Genomic DNA, 20,360 nt, shown 5'->3' with positions numbered 1-20,360 from the left:
AAGGAAAGAAAAAAAAAGAAACACGGGCGCGTGTGTGCGCGCGTGGGTATTGTAGGTGGAGGCTGTTCTTACAAACCCCCTCAGCTCTCAGAGCTCTGAGACAGTCTCCGCTGTTCACGGCTCCGAGTGAGTCTGTTCTCAGCTGAAGTGCAGACCGGTGAAACACAGTGAGCGGATAGTTGTAAGTATTTTTTTCCCTTCGTCATGTCTTTAGTCTCTGTTTAGAGTGTGCAGGACAGCCTTTTTAATCCACACTGCCGCTAACACAAGCCTGTGAAAATGAAGCGTCGTTAAGTTTGTCTTACTTAGTAACATAAACTTGATGGCTCGTCCAAACAACAGCAGCCATTGCCGTCAGCTGGATACATTTTTATTTGCAGAATTCACCTGTGATAGCGGACAGCACACAGCCATAAACTCGTGCTTACATGTAAATACATCAGGTGAAGGTGGCTGGTGTCGTGTTTAGGTTCACTTCAGCAGTCTGTGCTTTGTGTGTTGCTCGTGTCTTTCTGTTTTGTCCTAGTTGTTGCTGTGTATTGGTGGGATTTATTTTAATCTCTAATACTCTTTATTAATGTGAGATATATTTCGCGCCGTGTCTCTGGAGGTGCAGCAAGCCAAAAACATTATCAGTCACGGTGCTCATCTGTCTGCTGCTGATACAGAACTCCTGGAATTACTGTAAAAATGAGGATTTTTGTGTATGTGGCTTTTAAAAACGATACAGGTGGAAGTGGAGGCCTTGATTTGCTCTAAAGGGTCACACATACAAAAAGGGGACTGGAATAGAAATTGAACTCAAACTAAAAACAAAAAATGCAGAATTAAGAGGAATAGGAGTCACGAGAGAAGAGATGAGGAGAAACCAAGTGAGATGAAGAAGGGTGACATGCAGTGTAGGAGATAGAAGAAGAGATGAGGGGAAAACAACAACAGGGTAGAGAGGAAATAAAAGAAAGAGGAAAGAAGAGGAAGGAATATGAAATCTGCTCCACTATCACTGATAAGGTTTAGAACACTGTTATTGAAGCCCTGCTGCTTGAATTAATGGACTGCTGTGAAACAGGTAAAAAAAAAAATTAACCTCTACGTGACCCTTTGTTTTCTCTTTCTTTCGCTGTCCGAGGAAACAGAGCTTTTAATTTAATTGGTCACCACTCTTTAGCTTTTAAAGCTTTTCATTCTCGTCTGTTCACCTGTGGTACGTTTTTTTTTTTCATAAACTGCATGTGTCCTGCACGCTGTGTAGGAAGAGGATAAAAGTGTTGCTGATATTGGTTTTAGCAGAACTGTGGCAATGCATGTAAGCATTAATGCACCCCCCCCCCCAAATTCCTGTATACCTTCCCAAAAATCTACCCTCCACAAGCAGTGTGACACTGTGGGTGCTGCAGAGTCTCCTGTGTTTTTTAACTTCAGTCACTGCCTTAGGGCCAAATGACTCATGTGTGCACACGAACACCTCCCTGCGTGTTTATCTATCCATAGATAAGTCCATCCATATGTGTCGTTCGGAAAAACTAAAATACAACCAAAACCATTCTGTGACCATGTTTGCATTTGCAGATCTTTGATCCACATGACATGCTTGTAAGATTATTGATCACACTCTGTGCAATCTGTGAGCACTTGTCAGCTTTGTAATAAAAAGTGTGGAGGCGGGCAGCGGTGTGGAGGTGACTGGATCCAGTCCAAATCTGTTAATTAAACCGCAACAGAGGAAGTAGATTCCCTGAGGGAGTAGGACTAATGGATAGCCAATTAGCTGATGGTGTATCTCTGCTCAATCTATGCTCTCCTGCTTCGAGTGAAATTGCTTTAAAAAAAAAAAAAAGAACATTACTGTGTATTACATGTCATAAACAGTGTACACACATCACAAACCCACTATTTTCCCCAAAGAAATATGACAAATGAATATTTATAGTCCAAATATTTGCCTTGCTGAAAGCATATATGTGTTTTTGTGAAAATACAAGCTTAGGATCTTTGTACTTTGGGCTAAAGTAACTCACAAATGTTTACTGGTCTATCTTGCAAAGATGGGGCTTTAGTAACTGTAGATATTGAATAGGCTAAATTTAGTAAACAAAAAGTACAATATTTCACACTGATAATATTATCACTATTTAAATGTTACCTAAAGTCAAACACTCTATATAAAATTTGGACCCAATCACAACAAGAGCACATACTCTTTTGTGGACTACTGCTTTGAAGCTTCAAGTTTGGCATTTTGGCTGTCACCATTGTTTTTCTTTGGAAGTAAACAATGGCCGTATTTGGATGAGAGGCTGTAGTGCTAGCAGCTAGTTAGCAGCTAATGTGGTTTATCTTGATTAGCAACTTGCATACATAGACTGAAGCATATTCATACAGTATTACAATTTAAGTCACAGACCTTTTTGTGACAGAAGACATATAATTTGCCGGATAAACTCGTTAAAATGGTCCAAAAGAGCACAAACATGTTCAGTGATTTTTAACTAGCTGAGGCGTTACCTAGCATTTGCTAGCAGCTTTAGCGACCCTAACCCTGGAGACTGCTGCCAACCTAGAATGTACTGACTTTGGTAAGCTTTTTTTAAATGTTGTGTCATTAACATTATTGTTGTATTTTATTGGCATACAATGCAAATTCACAGATGCAGGAGTGTGTTTCAAGCTCCAGTCTCTAAATGTTTTGTCTACACGAAGTGTACATATACTTAGGTGTGTTCATGTCCAAGCTCAAAGCGTCGCAGCAAGGAATTCAAGTGATGATTTTGTGCAGCATCATCGTCGTGTGATGATCAGTTGTATCCACAATTATAACTAACATTATAAACCATATGAAATAAATGGACAGATGCACATAAATGTATATAGTTTATGCTGCAATTCCTTGGCACCTTCTTAATGACAGCATGATAAGTAAGGCTTTGAAATCTATTTTGTGCAGTGAGTGATGGTTACTCTTCCCCATTACCCTTTATGAGATACCCTCTGCAGCCTGGTGGCCACACCACCAACAGTCTTTGCTTTTTCCTGTCCTATTTTTTATATGCTAGGAATAAGGGTGGCAAAAAAAAGAAAAGACCAGACTGACATTAAAAGAAACAATAGAAATGCCCTAAAATGCACTTAGTGAATGTAACAATAATGAGCGGCCCTTTGGGCAATCAGCAGGCATTCACTTCCCCAATGAAACAGTTGCCAGACAGGCGTCTGTGTTAATGGGTACCTTGTGGCCTCTAGATTGCATCAGGAGGTTGTTTGTTCCAAGCTGTGGATTGAACAATTACGAGGTATTACGCAGGCGTCAACAGAGTTTTCAGTGAGGAGGAAACATGTATTTACCACCAGTATCAACCATGTAATCATCACCAGGCCTCTTATAAAGAGAGTCACCATTAATGTTAGTATAAATGCTTTCCAAAAATTCAACTATTGAAATTTATTCAAGGACATCTCTTTTCTGTCTCATATGCTCTCTTTTGTCTTTAAGAGAGGTTAATCACACCAGAAATACGAGAGGTTAAAGCCAAATTGATGGTTGTACAACACGTAATGGTGATAGGAAAAAAACAAAAACATTAAAAAAAAACATGGAAACTGATGTTAAAAGTGTTTATTAAAGCATCGTGCACCAAACCGCTGTCAGCATGAATGTGGATTTTTTAAAGTTTTCAGCTTGTTCCTTTGAAAGACACAACAGCTGAAGCTCACAGCAGGTGCAAGCTATTTTCATTAGCAGAAACCATAACAATAGTATCCAGGCTTATTATGTGCCAAGCAATTGTCGCTTCACCAGCTAATCTCTAAGTACAATACTGCTAGTGTCGCTTTGCAGTTATGAGCAAGCATCATTATGGAAATAACTGAATTTGGGATTCAGTGATGTTGTGGATGAACAGCTGGAATGATCGATATGGGAGTAGAGAAGTGTGTTGTCCTGCAGTGTCAGCCGTGGCATCCAGTTATGAGTACACACACCTTCAGTGAATTCCATCGAGGGACAATAACTGCTGAGGTGGTGCATGACTCAGTATAATAGTCTTTCCTCTGGAAAAGGCTCTGAAAATCTCAAGATGACATCTTGGCTTCCGCTAATTCAAAGGCTAACTGTAAAGCCTATGCTGAAATACACTGAGGCTTCAGTGAAAGTGGATTTTATTTTCTACTGATTCATGAGGAACAAAGTGACATGCATTTGTTGGTAATCACAAACTGAGTTTGCAGCATTGAGTTTAGTCAGAGTTGAATTAGAGCAGTGAGAAAGTCTCTGACGTGAAAGCCTAAAGGTGTTCAAGCCAGCACAGGAAAACATGGGACTGATGAGATTAAGAAAAAACACATTGAACTGTAATGTCGTTAAAGTGTGTAGTGAACAAGTGGATAGAAAGGACTGCTGCTTAGACCACCGACAGTTTGAAAGCGTTGCATAATTTTGGTAGGTTATGAACTGCTGCTGTTGCCTCAAATTATACTGTACAAATGGACTGATTCTTACATAGCTTTCACTTTTCTACTCTCCTGGAGTACTCAAAGCGCTCTATACAACATGCCACAATCACCCAATCTCACAAGCACTGTCTCTAAACTGAGTGCTTTCTATCGACATTCACACACATTCATACTCCGATGGATGCATCGAGAGCAACCTGGGGTTAGTATCTTGCCCAAGGATACATGAGCCAGGGATCGAACCACCAACCTTCAGTAGGTGACCTGCTCTACCTCCGGAGCTGCAGTCACCCCACCCAGGCCTCTCATTGTACTGCCTCAGCAAATAGGTACAATTTCACCAGTTCATTTGTAAACCCTGTGCTGTCTCACTTAAACAGAGTTTTTTTCTAGACTTTTTTCAGTTTTTAAAATATATTTACATTCAATTTATTAATTAAAAAAAAACAAAACTGCAAATAAAGGTTTTAAATTAAATTTTTTATTCTTTTTCATTGTGTCACTTTGTAAAATTAATATATATTATATTTTTTATTCAGTCTCATATGTGGCATATGGCATTCACTTATTATTAATAGTTAAATTACTGTAAATGACAACCAGTAAGTTACCATTAAAGTTTAATGATCAGGCAAAATACATATTTCAGTTACACATGAGATTTTTTTCTATATTTATTTTTTTCAGCACAGCTTCAACGTCATTTAAGTTTTTTCCTGCTTGCACAGAATGATAAGGTTACGAAACCACAGAAGATTACCGTTTCACGCTCTCGATCCAGTCTTGAGTCTTTTCCAAATGTGTTTGATATTCAAATTTGTATGCTTGGCATTTGCTTTTCCCTGCTGCAGCCACAAAATGAGGTAAAAAGTGGGGAAAGTGAACCAGAACACTGAATTAGTAAGCCATATGACTGTATAACCTTGTTTGCTACAATGATAGAGTAATCCTTGAGATGTGAAATAATAAAAAAGTAAGTACCTTCCTATTTTTAACAAACTTTCTAGCTTCTGTTTCTCCGGATGTCTGCATTAGGAGAGAACAGACTATGCAAAATTTGCCAAAGCAGCAGCTCAATCATATTTTGTGTTGAACCTATTATTTTAAGATTTGTTTTGAAAACTATACATATTCCATTCTATGCCACAAATGGCAGATAAATATAGATATGTATAGCAAACAAGTGAACATTTAGAATTGTAATCATCACTTCAGCTAGCATCAGACTTTAAATAACAACCAGTTAACATAAATTTACCCTGAGATCTCTAAGACTATATTATCTTCACTCTGCAGATGCACAGAGGGCAGGTTTTGTGTACACACATGCACAAATGCATTTGTCACACACCTGGCCTCTCACACACAATACTCTTTGTATTTGAATGTAAATGCAAGGACTCTTCAATCAGCAGTCATTCAGACTCTCACTTATCTCGTCAATTTGCTCCATGCAGGGACCTTTAAGCCTTGTCTTGACCTTATGTTACCATAGCAACACCTCCTGGGAGGGTTTTCACAGAGCTGCTCGTGCAATGGCAGACAAGAGAAGTGATGCACTTCAGGAAGAAAAATTGTCAGTCTGCTCTTATTGTGTTTATCAGAGATTAGGGTGGGAGGCAATAGCAAAGGCAAAATGAGGAGAGTGTAGGGGAGTGTGTGTGTGATTAGGTTAGCCTTGCTGACTGTTCACATCTCAGTGGGACATTCAGTGACTATCTAATGTATGGTGTGAGTAAAAAAAACAAAAGATACCTGCAACCACTCCTGTTTGTGTTATGGAACCATTAAACTTCTTATTTCCCCTTTTATATATTAATTAACATATATTCGCGTTATGACAGTGATGTGAAGCCTGTGATATGTTAGAAAATCATTTGTCTTCACTAACCATGGATGTGAATTGCATTACTATAGTTTTTATATGTTCAATTCCATTTTATTATTATAGTGCCAATTCACAGCCACAGTTGCCTCAAGGCGCTTTCTATCACAAGATAAAGATCCTACAATATCATAGAGAAAAACCCAGCAATTCACTGTGAGCAACCACATGGCAACAGAGGGGAGGAAGAACTCATTTTAATAAGAGGCAACATGTGGCAGTACCAGGCTCAGGAAGGGGCAGCCTTGTGCTGTGACTGGCTGCTGAATGAGAGGAAAGAGAAGGAGGAAAAGGGAGCATAGAGAGACAAGGACAGAACTTGAAGGTAATTGTGGATTTTTTTTTAAGCTTAATAAATGATGCACATGCTAGTAGGGCTGGGCGATATGACCCAAAATTCATATCTCGATATTTTTTAGCTGGATGGCGATATAAGATATATATCTCGATATATTTTTTTAAAGTCATAAAGTAAGAACAAAAAGAAAGTTCTTAGTCAAAGCTGTGTCCCAGATGTCACACAGGCACTTTTATTAACATAGAGCAGATGTACATAAAATTTACTCAAAAATAAATTATGAGCATTTATTAAATAATAATGCTCCATAAATAAAAGAAAACAATGTTGTTTTTGTGCATAACAAAAAGCTCACAATTGTGCAATCAAAATGTAAACTAAAAGACGCTGAGCACAATAACAAAGACAGATTTCACAGCTGCTCTGTTCCCAACTTGTACTGCGTGACTGACAGCCTGGAGTTTGAAATCCGCTTCGCAACCACGTCTCTTAACAGGTGCCATTTATGGTCCTTATACACAGTAGGGTAATATTACGTTGAAGCACAGTACGTATCACTCCGCGAGGCTCAGCCGTAATCCTCCGACAATCCATCAAGCGGTGCAGCTCCGTAGCTTACCAAAGTCGTACTAAAACATTTTTGACAGATTGCTGAGCGCCGTGTTCCACATAAAATCGGTTCGCGGCCATCAAGCACAACCAGAATTCATACATAAGGTGCGCTGTCAACTTTTGAGAAAATGAAAGGATTTTAGTCCGTGCAGCCCCTCTGGGCTGCATGGCGTTAGCGTGGTTAGCTCGTTAGCGTGGTTAGCTAGCTAACACGTTGACGGCGTCCAGCCCCACGCACGGTAACTCGCTAACGGAGATTTTCCGCTTTCATCTTGTCGCTTCCTGCAGGTGAAGCGATGGGGGAGGAGGGGGAGTTGTGTTCAGTGAAGGAGAGGCGAGGCCGAGTAACGTTGCGTAAAGACGAAAGTGGACGAAAGAGAGGCAAACTTGCGGCTCCACAAGTATAATTATAACGTAACATAGACTATATCGATATAAAGGATATTGTCACATCTTATATCTCGTATAAAAATATATCGATATTTTTTAAAAACTCGATATATCGCCCAGCTCTACATACTAGCCACAAGGTTGGATTACAAAGAGAATGCACTTCAAATAGTCACAATGTGTAACAACAGAAAGGTTTTGCTTTCCTACTATTTGTTCATTATCTATCCAAAACAGTTTTTTTAATAAATGTTGGAACCATAAAAACCAGAACGATAATTTTTTTTATATTTTTTATTTAAGGAGACAGGATTTAAGAGTGAACACTGGCTCTTGTGCCTCAGCTGATTTTTAATATTTTGCTGAACCACTTTTACTGCATTACAACATTCTTTTCTTTTGTGTACTCCTGATACGCTTTATTGAAAAGGACTTATTGAGACTTTATACGTCACTCAAGTTCGCTGACTGGAAAAAAAAATCAATGACTGAGGCCAGAGAAATAATTGGTGCCTCGATTTAATCTGTTGAACCATTTTAGCTCCGTGTCTTTGTACAGTGTGACACCTGAACGTTGTACAACTCCATATTCACAATCACAGCACTGTTTGTGATACGAAGCCTGTCAAAGGTTAGTCAAGAAGACTGTCTCACGTTTATACCACCCATTCATGTTCCCTCTCACACAGCACCTAGTTTATAAAGGCGACTGACTGATGATGTTCCTCTCTGTGTTTATCATAGTTTCTGTCTCTTATCCAATTTTTTGCACTGTGGTCATTTAAAAAATGTCTAAGCCTCTGCTGCTCTCTGTGGTCATTTCCTTGTCAGATTGATGGAAAACTCTTCCACCCCATTCATCCTCACTTTTAATCAGGACCTCTGTCCTCAGGTCCATCCATTAATCTCACCATTTGTCATGCTCCACATCACATCCATCCAGATCTCCAGCATCATCCTTCACCCCTGCGCTGCCATCACCACCGTCTAGACTCCCTCCAGGGGATTTTTCCAGTACAGCTCAATATATCACTACTCCCTTATATGATGATGTCACAATAGGATCTCTTCACTAAAGACTCCTTACACAATGTGCACACATTATAAAAAAATCCATCTTAGCCTTCTTTCATTTGAATAATTTCTGATTTAAACATGAGGTTTTAAAAGCCTAAATAACCCCAAGTATAAGTGTAATTCGATATTAGGTACAAGTTAATATTTCTATATTTATCGACTTCTTGTCTTTACCCTGTTGCTTCATAAAAGCAGTAGCAGCATTAAGCAGTTGAGATCCACGGCATATACCATCCTCTGGCATTCACATTTAGTAACTGAGGTCATGACCTATGGATGGCTCTTAGGTTTGGTCTAAAAACTGTACATAAGGATTGACATTCACCATGATTTGATCACGTGTTTGACCAGTGAACACTGTGGTCTTATTCTCCACTGGTGGTACTGGTGCCCTTTAGGTTGTAATGAATGAAATGTAATTAAAGCAAAGCAAAAAAAATCTCCAAACACTGAAAGAGAATTCAGTCATGCTTCAAAGTGTGTACATTTGCTGTGTGCTGCCAATATTTGTACTTATTTTAATCTAAAGTAACTGTCTCTGGGGGATTCTTTAGTGGTGTATATAATTCACCTTACCTTCCCCGCTCTTCCGCTCATCTTCACATCTGCATTAATGTACTTTACTCAGTTGAGGTCGCAGAAGATATGCCTCTGCTATTTTTCCCCCATAGGTCAGTGCATTTTGTTCCACCAATTATTAACCATCGCTGTGAGGGATGAGGGTGTGCCTGTGTGTGGAACAGTGGTGATTAAGAAGCTGGGATGGCTTCATAAACAAGTCTCGTACTAATAAAACTAAATACCTTATGTCTGTGTTCTGGTGCTCGCTTGCTTTGTTGTGACGGAAGGAAGGTTGTTATGTTTATTAATAGCTTAGTATTCATCAAGCCACTGGGCAGATATGGCCAAACTTTTGAAACTTTTAGGTGTTGTCCAACATCAGCAGCAGTCAACGTTATGTGTACATAGAAAAGTGTGTCTTTGTCAATACATGTTGTTGCCTGTTCATTCTCTCTTACTGCTGTGTATGCCATTGTTTTCTATGTTTTATCTTTCTTTGCTACATATCTTTTAGAGACACAGTTTTATATTTTATTAAACTGGCTCACTCATTCTCTTGCCAATAGTCAGATGAAAAATGTAATAGTGCTTGCACGTCTATTTTTGACAGAAGCCTGTTAAAACATTTAAATACCCCTAAAGCTCACATTAGCTAGTTATATAGTATTGTTGTCTAGATGCAAAAAAATGTCACTTGTGAGTTTTACAGAGAAGACATAAACACTAAACATGCAGCAAAAGTCTCCTGCCCACTTGAAACCAAGAACAATACAGCACTTGAGTGCCGGCTGTCTCCAGGCAACCTCAAGGTAACAAGACTTCCCAAGTTGCTGTCTATCCAATAAAAATTCAAAGTCCATACTAGCAAAGAACAATCTAAGACGTGATGGGAAATCTGTTACCTTTACACAGTCAGCCTAGATGTTTCCTCTAAAACTCTAAAACACAATTATAATGCAGTTTAGTTGAAGTTTCATGGACCTGGATTAACGTTACATTAATGATAATCCAGGTGCTAAATAACACCGAGCACCTTTCTTACTCCTAAGGGTTTTACATAAATTCTATACTTATTATTATGTACTATATTTATATTTTAAAGTTAAGCAACAAGTTTGCTGCAGTGTGTATAATTGCATGCAAACTGTGTGCTGTGTCTATTCCACCATGTAAAGCAGGGTTCCCCAATCCCAGTCCACGGGGGCCGGTGTCCCTGCAGGTTTTAGATCTCACTCTGGGTCAACACACCTGAATCACATGATTAGTTCATTACCAGGCCTCTGGAGAACTTCAAGACATGTTAAGAAGGTAATTTATCCATTTAAATCAGCTGTGATGGATCAAGGACACATCTAAAACCTGCAGGGACACCGGCCCTCGTGGACTGGGATTGGGGACCCCTGATGTAAAGGATGAAGCATTTTCTCCAACAACAGATCTGCTCGAACAGAAACTGAAAACAGAACTCAGAAAAGGTCCCAGAAGAAACTTTATAGCTTTACAGACACATTTCAGTGGACGAACAACCAACACGGCTGATTTGTTGGAAGAGTTGATTAACTGGACATCTCCGAAATGTTAGAATACACCTTTAATGCATTAATTGCTTTATATTTCATGTCCACATGAAGTGTGCTAAATTAATTAACTTTGCTTTCTGTAGGGCTGCTGATCTTCTACTGATGTGAGCTTACCAACAACTGTTGCCTGATAGTCGTTAACGCCTCGATGGAGCTCGTCCAGTTTGCTTTGCTGCCTCAGGAAGTCCCTACAGCTACCTGGAGCAACACCTCTGCCCCCTCCTACTCTCATTTCCTGCTCCTTTCTACTCCCTCCGAACCGCTTCACAGCTTCAACCAAGATGACACTTCGTTTCTCCTTAACAGGTCCTGTCAAAATTGCACCAAAAGTAAACCAGGATCCCTCCCTGGCTTGGCTGGAATCTTCATCCCACTCATTTATGGCATCGTTTGTGTCGTTGGCTTGGTGGGAAACACTCTGGTCATCCATGTTGTTGTCAACTACACAAAACACGAGTCAGTCACAAACATCTACATCCTCAATCTAGCCATTGCAGATGAGCTTTTCATGCTGGGCCTACCCTTCTTGGCGGTACAGAACGCTTTGCTCTCGTGGCCTTTCGGCTCTCTGATGTGCCGAGTGGTTATGACAGTGGATGCCATCAACCAGTTTACCAGCATCTTTTGTCTAACTGTGATGTCAGTGGACCGATACCTGGCTGTGGTGCATCCCATCCGCTCTTCTTGGTGGCGGCGCCCCCACGTGGCTAAGGCTATCAGTGGCACCGTTTGGGCGGGGTCCTTTGTGGTGGTGCTGCCGGTAGTGGTGTTCGCGGATGTGCTGAAGGATGATGGGAACTGCAGCATCGTGTGGCCTGAACCAGCAGAAGTGTGGAAGACATCGTTTATTATCTACACGTGCACTGTTGGATTCTTCTGCCCCCTGCTGGTCATCTGCTTGTGCTACCTGCTGATCGTCATCAAGGTATGACTTTTAGAGTAACACTGAAATAATTTGAGTTTTTAAGATAAAGGAGGAAGTATGAGGCTGCAAACTGTTTTAAGAGTATTGTGGCTGCAGTCAACTAATGTTGATGTACTTGATTGACATTTTATGATTGACATTTAACTGTTCATCCACTGTCTAAAAAAAGCCATTTCCTTTAAGGCCACTCTTACACCCTCAGGAAAGGGCTAGGGGATGAGGGGATTAACAATGATAAGCTCAGGGGACAGATAACGAGTCAACTATACTGTTATATCACTCCAACAAAGGATGTCAACAGACTAGAATCTGCTGAAAAGACAAGAAATGGGTAATCAAAGAAAAACTTCACTCTCACATAGGGCACTGGCTGCTCACTACTAGCTCAAACACAGCGCTAAACTCATCGTCAAATACGTCAAAGCACATCACTACACAAGCCTCTGCAGGCTGGGAAACAAACACCTAAGGTCACCACAGTACTGACACTGGCGTACACCGAGGAGCTCTTCACAAGCTTGTATCCAGCTATACACTGGCTCCTCAGGAGAAATGGGCGGCAGCTGAACCTGTGGGAGCCTGCTAGGGTTATAACAGCCACCCTCACTTTAAGCCAGCTTTCTTCTGTTCATTATAAACAGGTTGAAAGAGCAGGCGGTGGCTGTGTTCACAGCCAGAGCTGTGAGCATGAGATGACCATATTAACGATGTCCCCACATATTACACAGATAAACAAGCAGTAAACACTGTCCTAAACCTCACTGTGCACAGCGATTACTTGCACATGCATTGGCCACAAGGTTTACAAATTTGGGCCATGTTTAACATGAGTATCTAATTTTAACAGTATACACCAATGAGGCTTAATATTATGATCACTGATAGGTGAAGTGAATAACACTGATTATTTCTTTATCGGGGCACCTGTTAGTGGGTGGGATATATTACAGAGCAACTGAACATTTTGTAGTCAAAGTTTATGAGTTAGAAGCAGAAAAATGGGCGAGCACAGGGATTTGAGTGAGTCTGCAATATTAATAATATTAATATTGTGATGGCTGGATCATCTCCAAACTGCAGCTCTTGTGGGGGGTTCCCGGCTTGCAGTAGTATCTATCAAAAGTGGTCCAAGGAAGGAGCAGTGGTGAACCAGCAACAGGGTCATGTGCAGCGCATGAGGCTGCATAGCTGCAGACCAGTCAGGGTGCCCGTGCTGACCTCTGTACATTCATGAAAGCACCAAAAATGGGCACATGAGCATCAGAACTGAACCACGGAGCAACAGAAATACATGGCCTCTATAGCTGTGCCGTCTTTCAGCAACGCAAACATGTTTCAGGACTGGTTTAAAGAGTACAACAACATGTTTAAGGTTGAGAAGCTCCGAGGCCCCACCTCGCAACTTCCAGAACTTAAAGGATCTGTTGCTAGAATCTTGTTGCAGATACAGCACACCTTCAGGGCTCCAGTGGAGTCCATGCTTCAGGGCTGTTTTGGTATCAAAAGGGGGACCTGTGGCCTGTGGTCATAATGTTATCCCTGATCGGTATCTGCATGAGTGTGTGTGTACACTGTTACTGTAACTTGTTTATATGTAAACAAGGTTATAACTTTTCATCTTCCACTTTCACAGTTGCTAATCTTCTTGCAGTCATGATTAACATTGCTCATGTTGACTCATTGTGAATCATGTTGCTGCATCTGTGGGAAACATAAATGAACTTTGGGAACATAATGGCTCCTTCCACACTAAAACTCTGTCTCGGTTATTTTTGTTTAAAAAAAAAGAACCTCACTCCTCTCCACAGTGACGTCCTCCTAAACTTACATTACTCAGAAAATCTGCCAACATGTGCGTAGATGCTGAAGCCCAACGTAAATGGACTACACTCTGTTAATATCACTAATGGCACAGGAGGATGAGTGTACTTAAGTAGTATTTGCACAGACCTAATGGAAAAGCAGAGTGTGCCATGGTTAGCAGGTGTTTCTACATTTTGGGAGAAAAACAGCAATCAGACTGCGTGAATGTTGTTCTTCCAGCAATCTGAACTCTTAACTCTATAAATATGTTTAAACAACAAACAGAATCACGTATATCCTCCCTAACCACCAGCAGGATCTCAGATGTTTGTCATAGTTGTTCTATGTTTGACAGTTTACGTTATTTCAGTGACTTTTCTATTTCAGGAAATCCATCCATCTTTTTAACTACTGGGTCATTAAGTAGGCTGAAGCCCATCCCAGCTGTCATTAGGCAAAGGGCGGGGTAGACCTCGGACAGGCCATAAAACAGGATTAATCTGGTACACTAGTCTCTTTCTTTCTGTAAAAAAACATCTGTGTCTGCAAACATTTGTGTTATCAGTTTCATTTGAGCCTGAATACATTTGAATATGAATATGAAATTTCTCAAGTTTTTAAAAATGAGAAATTAAACTGTTATTCTACTATGAGACCACACGGGGGCAGCCCTGCCTTATTATGTATTATTCTCTCTTACTAGACATGGTTAGGATGGCTTTTGTGTCAAACTAACCAAAGTAATGTTGTTGGTTAATGTTTTTGTGAACAGTGGTATTTCAAGTATGGTCCTGTTTTTTTCTCCATTACAGGAGTTTCACTGGTTAAACAATCAGTGAATTGAAAGATTGTTGAATGAATGAATAACCAATGAAATGAAAGGTTGCCTATGACTTGTTGGCTGATCGCTGACCTTCTCTACTCTCCCCACAGATTCGACAAATATTCAGCTAATGTGATGGTGGACAGCAAGCCGGTCAACCTGGGCCTCTGGGATACAGCTGGACAGGAAGATTATGACAGGCTCCGCCCACTGTCCTAGCCACAGACGGTACAGAATCACACATACACACACAGGCACACACAGTAACTAATGGACATAAAGTTACACAGACAGAACTTATATAACATGTCAGCTAATTAAAACTGCAGCAGCTATTCTAATTCTTTGTCTCCTTGTCTCTCCATCCAGGATGTTTTCCTAATCTGCTTCTCCCTGGTTAGCCCGGCATCCTATGAGAACGTCAGAGCTAAGGTGAGTTTTGGCTGTTTTTTATGAGGCCTGTCTCTCAGCTGCCGAGGAACAAAATGTAAAAAAGAACAAACGGAACAAAAGCAGGAATTTATTATAGAGAAAAAAAATAGGTACTTGGATTACAAAATGGAGAAAAAGCCTAAACAGGTCTAATAATTGATGTGAATGAATGATTGATGCTGTGGGTGAAAGTTGGATGATGTATTTCTCTCATCTTTAATAGCTACAGCATATCATTTGTTTTTCATGCCTTCATCCACCTTTCTGTAACACCTGGCATCAGAGCTTCATCTCCCTCCACCTTTGATTCTGTTTTTTGCCTCTAACACGTTCCTTGATTTTGCGTGTTCCCCTTTCTTGCCTCTTATTTAGTTTTCCTTTACTCTGTATTCTGCCAGTGGTACCCTGAGGTCCGTCACCACTGCCCCTCCACACCCATCATCCTGGTTGGCACTAAGCTGGATCTGAGGGATGAAAAGGATACCATTGAGAAACTGAAGGACAAGAAGCTGGCGCCTATCACCTATCCACAGGGCCTAGCTCTGGCTAAGGAGATAGGTCAGTCACTCTTACTTTATTTGCTTGAAAAGCACTTTAAGATTTGAAGCTCTCCTCACCAGTGAAGATATGAAACTAGCAGATGAAGATGCTAGAGAACTTTGTAGCCTGACTGCCTCTGCAAATTTTTGTTATTCCCCTCATTTCCTGGCATCACAGTAAAAGTATAGTAGCTGTAGTTGACTATAGTGTTCTTTGAAAGTTGAACTTATTCTTCTCCACTACCAGCAAACCTTTCTTCTCTTACTTTGTCTTTGTAGTTCTTTCTCTTCTTTTATTAACATATATGTGTCTTCGCATGTATAGATGCAGTCAAATACCTGGAGTGCTCAGCCTTGACCCAGCGTGGTCTGAAGACTGTGTTTGATGAGGCCATTCGTGCCGTCCTCTGCCCTCAGCCCGCCAAGGTCAAGAAGAAGCCCTGCTCGCTGCTGTAAACGGTACGACTGAATAAAACACAGAGGAAGAGGAGGAAGAGAGATTAGACGTTTGAGAGAAGAGAGAAACAAAGTGAACTCGCTCATTAAATCAACACATAAAGTAGAGTAGAGGTTTGAGGGCTTCTTTTCTTTTCTTTGAACATAAGTCTGAAGCTATTCAATCAAGCCTTTTATTTGTCACATGCAATGTTTACATCTGCAGTGAAATTGGACCCCCCCGAACATACATACGTATCAGCTCCAGCCTTGAGACCACAGCTGACACCGATACGGTAGCTGCATGAAATGATGGTGGTTTTCCTTTAGTGCGAACAACTGCATGTCAATTTCACAGTTGGTCTAACAGTCCGTCACTGGTCTCTCAGTCTCCCGTTGGAGAGCTTCTCTGAGATGTTATCAATCTTGTGCTCAGAGAGCAGAGACTGCCGTGAGCTTCTCCAAGATCTTATCCGTGCTGCGTTCAATGAGCCCATTTTGAGAAGTCACGACCCGTCCCATCATTTCCATCATAGCGGGCAGCCTTGTGGGGTTTTGGAAAGCCAATTCCGCCTTCCTTGATAAGCCAGGGCCAAGCCAACTCCGAACAGCAAGAACCCTGTTATCATGGTTCCGAAAAGGTAGATGTCTACAATGTTCTCGATTGACAGTCCCGCCAGGCACACGACCCTCCAGTTCCTCCACCCGTCCATTGTGTATCCAGAGGGGAACGTCCCTCTAGGACACTCGGACTTACTCAAGCCCAGGCTTCTCGTTGAGAAGAGCGTGTCAATTGCATTCAGGGACCAGTTGTTCAAATCCATAATTCCTCTTTTAGGTTGTAACAGACCGTGAGAGTCATCCAGGGCAAAAGTAGAAAAGTAAACGAGACTAGACAAGGACATTGAGAAGCCAAGCAGGAAAGAGAAGGAAGAGGGAGAGGAGAAAAGTGCGACTGCCTTCGTCCAGAGCCAAACGAGAAAGGAAACTGTAGACACTTATCACTAAGAGGTGATTCAGAAGTTTGTTCTTGCACATATAATGGACAGAAACATTAAAGAGAAAAGAAAAGACATAAATGAACACAACACAAGACAGAAAAGTTTCACATGCTTTGTACTCAATTTCATTTTTTTGCAGAGGAAAAATAAATTTGTCCTGAATATTGTTGGAGTAATTTTGTCCCACAGGCATCAATTTAACCCCATGATTTATGTGACCTTTGTTTTAGATTCTCACAGGAGCACAGAAGAAGAGAAAAGGACTGCAGACCCTGAAGAATATATGCAAATCTGCCATGTCTCTAATGTATATCTACAACTTTAAACAAAACAAAAAACCAAACAATGTATGGTGTGCAGGTTTGCTATTGTTTTAGAAATGCCAACGAGCTCTTCAGTCCAAATCCAGACGCTGCCCAGACAGGATTTCTTTGTAAAATATATCAGTTTAGAGATTATAGACCCTTTGAGTTTAAGTGTAAGTCTGAGAGCAGCATGCTGCCTTCATCTAAAGTACTGCCAACAATATATATGTGTTTCATGAAACCTAAAATAAAAATAACTTTTGTAACTGAAATAAACACAGTGTTTCAGTATGATTTGTTCACTGTGCTGTTTTCAGGGTGATGAATGTAAGGAGCAGAAATGGTCGTTTGTGAGGAAGCAAGCAACAAGCAAACTTGTGTCTGAATAAGATTTATTAACAAATGTATTATTTGTTGTGCTATTAAAATAAAAATAAAACATTTGATTGCACAAAAGATTCACATTATTTCTCCACAACATGTGACCTTTTGGATTGAATACCTATACTCAACTATGGGGGATATAAAATTCTCATTTTGATCCAGCTGCTGATATCGCCTATACTCTATCCTTATTTACATATTGTGGAGAACAGCATCTTTTTCTGGTGGTGAGTTGAAAATGTTCAGACTCAAGCAGCACTTTCAGTTTTGCAGTTTAATGTTTGACCAGCTTTTTTGCCAAAACACCTTCATGTTTCAATCATTTTAGTAATCCTGCGAACAGTTAATCATGTCACATGGTGCTCAGCTGTGATTTTATTTGTTATTTAATTAATACAGTTTAATGTCTTATAATATAGATAGCTACACAGGCATACAGAGAGATTGTTTACTTTATTAATCCCCAGTGCGACTGAAGATTAAACTGAATATAAAGCATTTAAAAGAAGCTCAATCTTAAACTCATAACAGAACAGTAATGTTAGTCCATATAAAACTGATGTGGAATATTTTCCTCTTGAATTATTAGGTTAACTTTGATATTTTGTGGTTAGTTTGCCAGGATGATGACTGTCACCTCTCTGCCTTTCTGCAAGAGGCTCCATATGCCGCTGTTCTAGTGGATACTGTAAAAATAAATAAGCAATGATATATGATAATACATTATCATTAAACTCTTAACTATACAGTAGTAGTAAAAAATATTTTACTACTTTCCAAATATCAATGAAAGTATAGGCATTCATGTAATAATAATAATAATAATAATAATAATGAACATGAATTATGTTTCATTCACAAAATATTTTCTCTTGCCAGTTAGTATTGTATTGTAGTGGTATTGTAATTTTCAGGAGACTGACAGTAACAGAAATTAATTCCATAGACAAGAAATCAACATGGACGTGGACCGCCACACTGCAAAACATTTGGTAATCTTTTCTGAATGGTTTATAGTTATGACCCTATTAAGGATACACAGAAGACAATGGACGAATGGACAAAATAAAGCATGTAGAGTACTTTTCAAATTCTTTTTGGTGTTTGCTCAAATATGGGACCTTAAATAATTTTTTTTTAATAATATAATTTAACTAGACCATACCTAGAATTTTTTTGTGGTACATTTCCCTGATGACAGATCCTGATTTAATTTCATGGTTGGAAGGACCAGGAAAAATTCTAAAAATTGTTTGAGTTGAGACAAAATGACCCTATTAGCAAATCACCATCGGTTTAAGAAAGGACACAAAAAAATTCAGTTAACATACAAAATCTGATATGAAAGAGGCAACACACAGTCTAACTCTTTTGTTTTTATGTTGCATAATACAGAGAAAAACTGTTTTTACGACACTAATGATGCCAGTAACAGTCGCTGTTGGGGAGGACAGTTTACACTGAGCATGTGCAGTTTAAAGATGCCTTTTATTTTTAAGGAGGAAACCATCCTGAGCTGCTAGCTGTCCAGTTTAAAATCTATAGTGAAGCACTTTCTGATGTCTTCTTATTCCTTTTCAGTATTGTGGATGTTTTGTTCAATATTTCCTTTTTGATGTTTGTTTACCAGCCGTATTGGTATCAATACTTCCTGTTATTTAGCCGTAAATAGCCATTGTAGTGTCTTTGATTGAGATATGACTTATCGATCGTATTGATAATTTACGGAGAGCTTAGAGATGGATATCTGTGTAAGTAATGGCACAGCTTTTTTCCCCTTTTTTGTTTTTAGAATTAAGATTTTAAGAAAAGAAAAACAATTAAACCGTATCTGAATCTGATCAGAGGAAAAGAGGTATCCGTCAGCTGTGACGCTGCGTTCTCGTTGATCTCCTTGAGATCTGAATGACATCAAACTTATTTTTGAAGTTTGCATTTACCCTGTTGTATTAAAAGAATACCTAAAGTTTCTTTTCCATTAGAGAATTTTTTGTTAACCTGTTTACTGGTCTTGATTATGCATCAAGTCAGAATCTGAAATTCATTTTTTTTAAAAAGGACGTAAAAACTCCCACGTTTTACAGCGTCGGCTATGCGGAGGCTGCCAGGCGTCGTATTTACACACCCATGGATGTTTAACTGTATTTATTGCGTACAAATAAATGTGAAATAAAGATAGCTTAAATGGAACAAGACTCTGTTTTAACACTTAATTCCTGCATCCACCTGTTTAAAATATATTATTTTAAAATAATGTGTTACATGACTACACAGAAGGATGTTTCAGCTCAGTATATAGCAAATAGAAAAAATATAAATAATTCTTAATTTTAAAATAAACATTAATCTGATTATTAAAAAAAATTATTGGACAAAAAGTACATGGAAAAAAGAACTCGGTGAAATGGAAAAAATAAAGTTCAATATCTTGAAAATCAAATAGAATACAAGCTTTGTTTTCTTCCTTGTTTTCTGTATTTATCTGTTTGTATAAGACAAACAGTTTATCATAAGTAACTGAAAGTCTTTCGGCTCTTCGAAGAAAAACTGATGGAATCCAACAAATAAACATAACTAAAAACTGCAGCCTCAAAAGTAAAACTCATTTGTTGCTGATAACGAACGCAAATCCAAAGTGTTGTTGTTCCCACCCCAGAGCAGCAGGTGGCAGCAGCACGATACAAAGGAACTGTACTGTACTGGGATTTCTGTTCGTTTTTGTTTTTATTTTCCAAAAGAAGAAGCTGTTTTTAACGTAAACTGTTGATTATAGAGTTTTTTGTTGCAGTTTGACCTTCAGCTGAACTTAATGTTGGGTTTCTATTGATTTTAGAGAAGCTATTCGCTGAGAGGTTGTCATA

At 39.5% G+C, this 20,360-nt stretch overlaps 1 protein-coding gene and 1 pseudogene across 2 annotated transcripts; both read left to right on the top strand.

Moving 5' to 3' along the window:
• Positions 1 to 59: 59 nt before the first annotated feature.
• LOC309708755 (somatostatin receptor type 3-like) lies at positions 60 to 11,783 on the top strand (the record flags this gene model as incomplete). Its single annotated transcript, XM_082537046.1, has 2 exons — positions 60 to 181; positions 10,936 to 11,783. The coding sequence occupies exon 2, from the start codon at positions 11,001 to 11,003 to the stop codon at positions 11,781 to 11,783; it is 783 nt and encodes a 260-aa protein (XP_082393172.1). The 5' UTR covers positions 60 to 181; positions 10,936 to 11,000.
• A 2,218-nt stretch (positions 11,784 to 14,001) lies between these two features.
• Positions 14,002 to 17,571, top strand: LOC309708756 (ras-related C3 botulinum toxin substrate 2-like; annotated as a pseudogene). The gene is made up of 6 exons (XR_014280894.1): positions 14,002 to 14,083; positions 14,514 to 14,631; positions 14,773 to 14,835; positions 15,234 to 15,393; positions 15,700 to 15,833; positions 17,041 to 17,571. The product of XR_014280894.1 is annotated as a ras-related C3 botulinum toxin substrate 2-like (transcript).
• The last annotated feature ends 2,789 nt before the right edge of the window (positions 17,572 to 20,360 follow it).

This window comes from Aulonocara stuartgranti (assembly GCF_965226115.1).
Source record: "Aulonocara stuartgranti genome assembly, chromosome: 6".
NCBI classification, from domain to species: domain Eukaryota; kingdom Metazoa; phylum Chordata; class Actinopteri; order Cichliformes; family Cichlidae; genus Aulonocara; species Aulonocara stuartgranti.
Note: the sequence above shows the minus strand (reverse complement) of the source record. Positions and strands in the feature narration are given on the sequence as shown.